General features: G+C 48.3%; 1 protein-coding gene across 1 annotated transcript; it reads right to left on the bottom strand.

Annotated features, from left to right (window-relative positions):
* Positions 1-3679: 3679 nt before the first annotated feature.
* Positions 3680-7121, bottom strand: LOC101764650 (probable L-type lectin-domain containing receptor kinase S.5). Its single transcript, XM_004954876.3, has 2 exons — positions 5759-7121; positions 3680-4707 (listed from the first exon to the last, which is right to left on the bottom strand). Exons 1-2 carry the CDS (start codon positions 7119-7121, stop codon positions 3866-3868), a joined length of 2205 nt encoding a protein of 734 aa, XP_004954933.1. The 3' UTR covers positions 3680-3865.
* Positions 7122-9019: the final 1898 nt, after the last annotated feature.

Here is a 9019-nt window from a genome sequence, read left to right as displayed (position 1 = left end):
TAGAAACCTAGACGACTCGCACTTCACACAGTACTTAGCCTCCGCATACTCTTTCCGAAATAAGATGCATCCCTTCGGACAAGCATGTATCTGCTCGTATGGCATTTTAAGAGCACGAAGGAGTTTTTGTGCCTCATACATGCTCTTTGGCAAGATGTGATCATCCGGGAGTAGGCTGCCAAAAACAGTCAGCATAACATCGAAGGCGTCTCGACTCAAGCTAAACTGGGACTTCACGGCCATTAGGCGTGCAATGGCATCAAGTTGAGAAACCTTGGTATGACAATGCAGGGGTTGCTGTGCCGCAGACAACATGTTGTAATATGCCTTTGCAGTAGTCTCTGGCTCGTCCTCCCTACGTGTCTCATCGAACCGTGCTTCATGATAGTCATTTAACATGTCTCCCACCCCGGCATCATCATCATATTCCTCGATGCGTTGTCTCAACACTTCATCTCTCCCATGATCGGCTTCACCATGGTAGATCCACCTAGTGTAGTCTAGCGTAAATCCATTCTTCACAAGATGTTTGCCCATTTCTAGCTTGGTTCTTCGACGCATGTTTGCACATCTACTGCACGGACACCAAGTGACACTAGCCCCTTTGACCCTGGCAAACGCCCGATCCAAGAATGCATCGGTCTTTTCAATCCATTCATCGGTCAATGAATCCTAACTAGAGCGGCCCGTGTACATCCACTCACGGTCATCCATCCTCTAACATAACAGCGAGTAATAGGTGAAGATAGGTCCTACGTGTTCCTACACTGTCTAATAGGTAAAGATAGGTCCTAATCCCACCCGAGGATGTGTCGGTGCAATTAGTTTCCATGCCCTACTCCGATCCGTGATAGAATTTCGGCAGCACCTCCCCGCTGTTCTCCAAATACACGTCCAGGATCGGAGATTGTGTATCCGGAGAACAACAGGAAGGTGCTTCCAAAACTCTGTCATGGATCGAAGTAGAGCATGGAAACTAACCGCACCGACACATCCTCAAGCTGTCCAAAAAACATGGACAATTCGAAATAGATACGGTTATAAATATGCAAATATTTGCATATTTGCAACCATATCTCTTTCGAACGGGAGACGCCTAACTAGGTTACGTGATATACGAACATCAAACGGAAAGAGAAGTGTAAGATGCCTCACCTTGCTATCTTGCAAAGTGACGAGTCGAGGACGGTCCTTGTGAGCCTCTCCTGCAAGAAAAGAACATTGTACTGTTAAGTCGAAATTTCGGCAGCACCTCCCCTGCACGGGGAGGTTTTACCAAAACCTGCAACAAAAAAAATGGCACGATGGCCGACAACCACATTCTCACCAAAGTGATGGCACAATGGCCGACAACCACATTTATTGCAAGTGTTTGGTACAATAGCATTATATCGACATGGATTTTAACTTACAAAGTCCTTTTCTAATTCATCTCTAAAAGAAAATCATTTTCTAATTCATCTCTAAAATTAAACTCCTTACAATACCACCTTCTATCTTCTCTAAAAGAAAGTCATTTTCTAATTTATCTCTAAAAGCAAAGTCCTTACAATACCACCTCCCTATCTTTTCTAAAAGAAAGTCATTTTCTAATTCATCTCTAAAAGTAAAGTCATTTTCTAATTTCTAATACCTAATTCCTAAATCCTAATTCCTAATTTCAAAATAGAATTTCTAATTTCTAATTCCTAATTCTTAATTTCTAATAATTTCTAATTTCAAAATAATAAATTACCGGGAGAGCCGGCCGGAGGAGAGCTGGCCGGCCGGGGTGGAGGGCCGCTAGGGGAGAGCTGGCCGGCCGGAGGAGAGCTGGCCAGCCGGGGTGGAGGGCCGCTAGGGGAGAGCTGGCCAGCCGGGGGAGGGCCGCCGGCTGGGGGAGGGGCGGCCGGCCGGTGAAGGGCCACCGGCCGGTGGAGGGGCGGCCTGCCGGGGCGAAGGGGCGGCCGGCCGGGGCGGAGGGGCGCCCGGGGTCGGCCGGGGCGGAGGGGCGCCGGGGTCTGGAGCGGGAGGGCCGCGGGTAGGGGAGGGGCGGCCGGGGCGGAGGGGCGGCGGCGGCGGGTGCGGCGGCGGTGGCGGGTGCGGCGGCCGCGCGTACGGGGCAGGCGGCGGTGTCAAGTTTTGGAAAATGGTTTGCGCGTACTGTGCCACCGGTGCTATACAGTCTGCGCCTCACTGAGTTTGCCGAGTGCCCAGATCCAGAACACTGGCAAACTTGCTTTTGCCGAGTGCCCAGATCCAGAGCACTCGGCAAACTTTTTTTTTATTTTTTTACACACCTGGGGAACCGTATATGCGCTGTTGGTGGGCCCGTACTCCGTGTTTGCCGAGTGTATTTTGGGAAACACTCGGCAAACATAGATACACTCGGCAAAGTCCTTTTATATTTCATGTATATCTACCACATCTAACGTGTTTTACTAAATTTGTTCGATGTACTTCAAAAAACATGGTCAAATTCACTTAACTATACATATTTGATTTTTCTATCAATATTGTTCCATTATTTTAGGCAGTTATAGCTCAAATTTAATTTATCTCAATTTAAAATCTATAATTGGAGTTAATACATTAAAATTATCAAACGGATACGAAAAATTCTCAAAATTTGAAAGGAACCAATCTATATTGTCCATTGCCTATACAAAAAGTTTCGAAGTCAAACTCTAATTCGACCGGCACTTTGACTCCAAATCTTAACAGTTCATTATGAACTTCTAGACTATTCTCTCGAGATACTCCGATTTGTTAGCGTCGTACGTGACAGAAGGTGCGAAACCTTCTCAATTTTTTTCCAAAGTCTCCATGGATGACATCATGAGATCTTGAGAAATCTCGTGATTTTCAGAGTTCGTTTGTTTTTTCTAGAATTTATAAATCATTGGACCACACGTTTGTGGTCGTATTTTGTGACCAAGATGTTCGAAATTCCTTTTAATTTTCTGGGTAAGGCCCCAGAGTGGACTCACTAACATGAATCAGATTTTTCCACTGAACTTATTCCATTATTTAAAACACTTGCAGTTCAAATTTGCCCGTAACCGAAAAAATCCTATATGTGCTATAAATTTATTAAATATAGCAAACTAATCCAAAAATATATGAAATTTGAACATGTAGTATCACATGTTGTGTGTGGAGAGTGGAAAAAGTTTGGAGGGCAGGGGAGGAAAAAAATTACTATTTCGCCGAGTGTCTACAAAAAACACTCGGCAAAGCTACGATTCGCCGAGTGCCGCTGGGACCGACACTCGGCCAAGCTACGGTTCGCCGAGTGCCGCTGGGACCGACACTCGGCAAAGCAACGGTTCGTCGTGTGCCGCTAACGGGCACTCGGCAAAGTGCAAACGGCGGCCCCACAGCATAACGGCGGCCGCGCGTGCTTGTCACGTGATATAGCTTTGCCGAGTGTGGCGTTTTGCCGAGTGTAATAGTCGCGTTTTGTCGAGTGTTTTTTTTGACACTCGGCAAACGTGTGTTTTGCCGAGTGTTTTTTTAATGCCGAGTGTTTATTTTGATACACTCGGCAAATATGCATTTTGCCGAGTGCGCGACAGTTTGCACTCGGCAAATGGAAAAACACTTGGCATTAGCTCGGTTTCCGGTAGTGCATGAGATAGTATAAGGACTGTACATGCTACAAACACTGAAAAATATGATGAGCCTCATTCTCATTATCGTTTGTCATTATCGTTTTGTTCAATTCGTTCGCCTCATTCTCCGTTTGTCAATGACGTTCGCCTCTTCACCACGCGTAACAAGTCGCACCACTGAGCCTCGCCTTGATCTCACCCATGTCCAGGTGAGCCATCGGGGCGTCCTGCTGGGCCGGCGCAAGCCACTGCACCTGCACCCTGCTCCGGCCTCACCTCGTGGACGCATCCTTCTCGGCCGATGTGGGTGCTCCGTGCTCACCTCCTATTTCTGGGTCCACCTCTACGACCATCGTGGTAGTGGCTGTAGGATGCGACATTTGTGTCGTCTCGGCATCCTCGTCGACGTTCACATCCAGCCCCACCGGCCACATAAACGCCGGCCTGGCCAGCGGCACGGCGAAGGGTGGCACGGAACGCGTCAGATTCTGCATGATGGCCTTCGTCTTCGGCCGCTCCCCGGCGTTAGGGTGGCTGCACGCCAGGCCCAGCAGCAGGAGCCTCTCGGCGTCCTCCTCGTCGAACTCGCCGGCCAGCCTCGGATCGACGGCATCCAGGACGCGGCGCTCGCCATGGAGCCTCCACACCCACTCCAGCAGCTGGCCAAACCCGCCGGGGCTGTTGCAGGAGATGCGGCGGCCGCAGACGATCTCCAGGATCACGGCGCCGAAGGCGAACACGTCCGACTCCCTCGTCGCCCTGCCTGTGTGGAAGCACTCTGGAGCGATGTAGCCTAGCGTCCCCGGGACACCGATCATGTCGGTGTAGGAGGACTTGCCGGACTCGAGGGCGCGGGCGAGGCCGAAGTCGCCAAGCCGGGCGTTGAAGGAAGAATCTAGCATGATGTTCGACGGCTTGATGTCCCGGTGGACAACCATCTGGTCGTACTCGTGGTGGACGTAGTTCAGAGCCGACGCAATGCCGGCGACCACGTTGTAGCGCTGGTCCCAGTTGAGGGCCGGGGCATCCTTGCCGCCGAAGATATGTTTGTCCAAGCTGCCGTTGGGCATGTAGTCGTACACCAGCATCAGCACGCCGTTATGGTGGCACCAGCCTGCCAAATGTGTCAATGTCAATTGAGTTTTCATTTAAGAAACTGGTTAGTCAGTTTGACTGTTTGAGACGTGAGAATTGAATTGAAGTAGATTTGTCTTTGGGAGCAATAATTCAGCTCTGATTGTTCAACCAATCAAGAGATAACATTATTGGTCTGTCATACCCATTGTTATACTCACTCCCTCAGTTTTTAAACATATGATGAAGAAGGTATGTGTAGACGACAATAGTGATGGCAAAGGTATGGGAAATAAAGTTTTGTCCCTGTTTACCAGGTTAGTTGTGAGATGTGACCAAATGATGTTTCCTTACTATTGTATTGTTTATTAGTGATATGAAGAACTCGGGTTTTTCCTCTTGTCCACATATTTTAGTGACTACTTTTCCCCTTGCAGTACGGATTAGTCTTTGCCGGCCATTCTAGTTGCTGGAAGGGTACGTCAACGATATTCTTTGTTAGTCTGGTATAACGCGTTTTGTACAGCTAAGCCATATTCTTTTTGCATCGAAATGGCAAGGTGTCACTAATTCTTATCCTAGTTAGGTCCCGTTTCGTAGAGCTTCGCCTTCTCATAAAACGGCTTCGGCTTCGGCTTCTTCGGTGGAGTGGCTTTTTTAGTGAAGTTGAAGCTGTTTTGCAAAACGTTTGGTAAAACGGCTTCTCAATGGCAATATATGTAATTTTATGATCACTTAATGTTTGGAGAGAGAGAGGAGAAGCCGGTGAAGCTACTTTTTTCGGCTTCTCCTCTCTAGTGTAAGCCGTTTTGCGGCTTCTCCCCGACTTTGGTGGTGAAGCCGTTTTGAAATTAGCCCTTTGGTAGGGCTTCACCAAAAGTTGGTGGAGAAGCACTTTGAGAAGTCCTACCAAACGGGACCTTAGTTAGATAAGCCGCGATTGAGTGGATAAAGTACACGTAGCAAGTTAGATTGTTAGGAAAATGGGGGAAAAAAGTCTCAGTTTTTTGTAATTTACCAGTAGATAAGGAAGTAATAATGGATTCCAAAGTAAAAAAGTTTGAACGAGTAGAGGAAAATGAATTCCTTACCGACGAGCTTGACAAGATTCCGATGGCGGAGGCGGTTGATGATGCTTAGCTCGGCAAGGAAGTCCTCCTGGCCCTTGGTATTGGCCCCAGAGAACCGCTTCACTGCAACCTCCATGTTATCCCCATCTTTCATAGGCACGGTGGCCCGGTACACCACGCCATATCCACCCTGCCCTAGCTTCATCTTCTCGTCGAAATCATTCGTCCCTTTGCTCAGCTCCTTGTAGTCGAACACCTTGGGCAGCCCTGGGATGGTCATCAGGCCGATGGTGTTGTTGAACAGCGAGATCGTGCCCTCCCGGTCCTTCTTCCTCTTCTTCTTGATGTACAGCAGGGCAGCAAGCAGCCCGAGCGTCACGGTCAAGGCGCCGCACGACACACCAGTGATCACACTGGCCTTCCAACCAGACGATGTTTTCTTGGCCCCACTGCCGTTGTCGTTGTCGTCAAGCGTCTCAACCGTCATCATCCACTGGAGCACGCAGTTGAGCTGGTAGTGGACGCCAGTGGATGCCGAGAAGCCGAAGAAGGCCTTCCGTCCGAGGAGGATCCTGGAGAGATCCACCGATGCGTTGAGCACGGCGGTAGCCGGTTTGCTTTCGTCTGCGGACATGTACACCGAGATGTGCCGGGTGGTGCCATCGTACTCGACCCAGGCGTTGTAGGTGCCGCTGCTGATGTTGGTGGGAGCGAGCTGTATGCCATGGGGGGCGAGCGGGGTGGCGTAGGTGGAGCGGACGCCATTGACGTTGAGCCCGACGTGGTTGTCGTCGGGGTCGTAGGACTGCTTCACCGTGTCCAGCTCCACGGCGACGAACCCGTTGGTGGCGCGGCCGTCCGTGGATGCGTTGGTGAGGCCCAGGTACCCGCCGTAGCTTCCGGGCGGTGGCTCGTCATTGCCGGACGCGATGAGGAACGTCAGGCCTTCTCCCTTGATGGAGAGGTTCGTCCGAAAGAGGTTGAACATGAAGGATGTGTTGAAGGAGGCGATGTGCTTGCCATCGGGGGAGTTGGAAGAAGCCATGTAGGCCCAGAGGGCGAACGGGGAGGGGAAGAAGACGCGGCCGGTCTGGTTGACGAGGAAGCTGGAAGCGGCGTTGCCGGTGTCCGGGGTGATCTGAAGCGCGCCCTGGCTGATAGAGGAGTTGCTGGAGAATATCAGGATGCCGGGTTGCTGCAGCTGCTGTTTGCCGTCGAAATCGGTGAAGTAGAATGTGGTAAACTGCTTGCCAGCGACGGTGGTGTTGTAGATGGTGGATTTGGGGAGCTGGATGGATTGGGAGCAGATGAAGACAGACGACAGGAGGAGGAGGAGCGCGAGGCTCGTGGTGGCGCCGTCATTGCCACGGCGTGAAGGCCCCATGGGTTGAGCGCTTGCAGCCTTCCACAAAGATGAAATGAAGAGAAGGTGAAGTCGGGGGAAAGGGATTTAGTTGCTGGAGACCAGGCCGTGCGTAGAGGCCTACAAAGCAGAAATACTGCCACCAGATCGAGAAAAATAAATGAAAATGTGTAGACTAATGGTTCACTTTCTTCTTTCTATATTTAGAAAAGTTCAACTAAGTTTAGTAATGCTGAGGCACCAGCTATCCCTGCTTTTATGTCCATGCCAACTGCACATGCAAGTGAAAGAGAAGAAACTGTAGCGGTCCTTAAACTTACTGCAAGTTCTCATCCGGTCCCGGTACTCTCAAGATCCATATAATAGTCCTGAGCTCCCATCGTGACACCGGTACTCTCAAAATGCACATTAAAGTCCTTAAACTTGTCCCGAGTTCTGATCCAGGTCCATAAACTTATCCTGATCCATAAATTTGTCCCAAGCTCTCACCCACCGAAACTTTCACTACAAGAAATGTGTTGATCTATGATGAAAATTTTATGACACATTTGTTCTCGTCATAGATCTATTACATTTCTGGCTGAAAACGTTATAAAGTTTCACATCTGAGAAAATTTAGTGACAAAGTTACGGAACGTCATAAAAGTTGCCACTATAGCAAAAAAAATCATCACTCGCTGTTACATGGTGGTTTTGTGATGATATAAGCTTCGTGAAAACGTCATAAACCAGCGAGGGTCCCACATGTAAGTTTAAGCTAATAAATAGGGCGGCAAAATAAAATGAAAAACGTGCCGCACTCTCACGACAGGGAATAAAGAAGAACAGAGAGAAGGCTCGGCGGAGATCTGCGCCTCCCCGTGGCGGCTTAGTCCTACGACAGCTCAAATCTAGTGCTTTCCGCGGCGCATCAATTTGGTCAGTAATTTTGAGTTGAATTCGCCAAAATTTCCCATATGGATAGATGTTGGATACACGGTTGTCAACTATATACTCCCGAGCATGAGAAAGGGGTCACTGATTTCATGGAATTTGTTAAAAGTAGATACTCTAACAATGAACAAAAACTATACTCGTGTCATGGATGTCTGAATCAGTCTAGATGTACTGTAGATGTGGTGAACCTGCACTTACTTATGAATGGATGGCAAGCACCAACACTAGGTGGATCCATCATGGAGAAACATTCAAGAATAGGGTTTAGGAAAATGCAAATCTACAGGATAATGGGGTTCAGAAAAATGCAATTCTGCAGGATGATGGGATTGAGGAAATTGCAATTCTACCGGATGAGGGGTTGTGGATAATGCAGTTCTACAAGAAGATAGTGATCAGGAAATGGTTTAGGAAAACGAACACATATTGGGTATGGAGGAGGATGAAGTCACTAAAATGATAGCCGACATGTGCCACGCTAAAGAGCTTGAAGGAAAAATGTTGGAATGTATAAAGGAACATATAAAATGTAAGGTGCCACCGGGATCTAAATATACACAATTTACATTTGTTGTGAAGTTACTTCATATATATCAAGTCTTTCTATCAGATCAGCAATGTCACATTCAATGCGCTTCTGAAGGTGTTATCCCTTTCTTTCCCAGGAGCATGTGTTCCGACATCTTATGATGACGCAATGAAGTACATTTGTGCCATGTGACTTGGCTATTAATCTATCTATATTTGCAAAAATAATTGTGTATTATTTCGCAAGACACTAGAGAAACATGATGTGTGCCCAGTATATTGTGAAGCGAATTCAAGATGGAAAGATGCAGACAACAAGAAGCGCGTTCCACAAAAGGTATTGAGGCATTTTCCGCTGGTTTCAAGGCTGAATAGGATGTTTCTTTTATCAAAAACCGCAAAGCATGCACAATGGCACAAGTTAAAGCGAAAACCGATGGAAAATGAGCTTAGCC

Source organism: Setaria italica, chromosome I (assembly GCF_000263155.2).
Source record: "Setaria italica strain Yugu1 chromosome I, Setaria_italica_v2.0, whole genome shotgun sequence".
NCBI lineage: Eukaryota > Viridiplantae > Streptophyta > Magnoliopsida > Poales > Poaceae > Setaria > Setaria italica.
The sequence above is the reverse complement of the archived record's forward strand: the minus strand, read 5'-3'. Positions and strand labels throughout refer to the sequence as shown.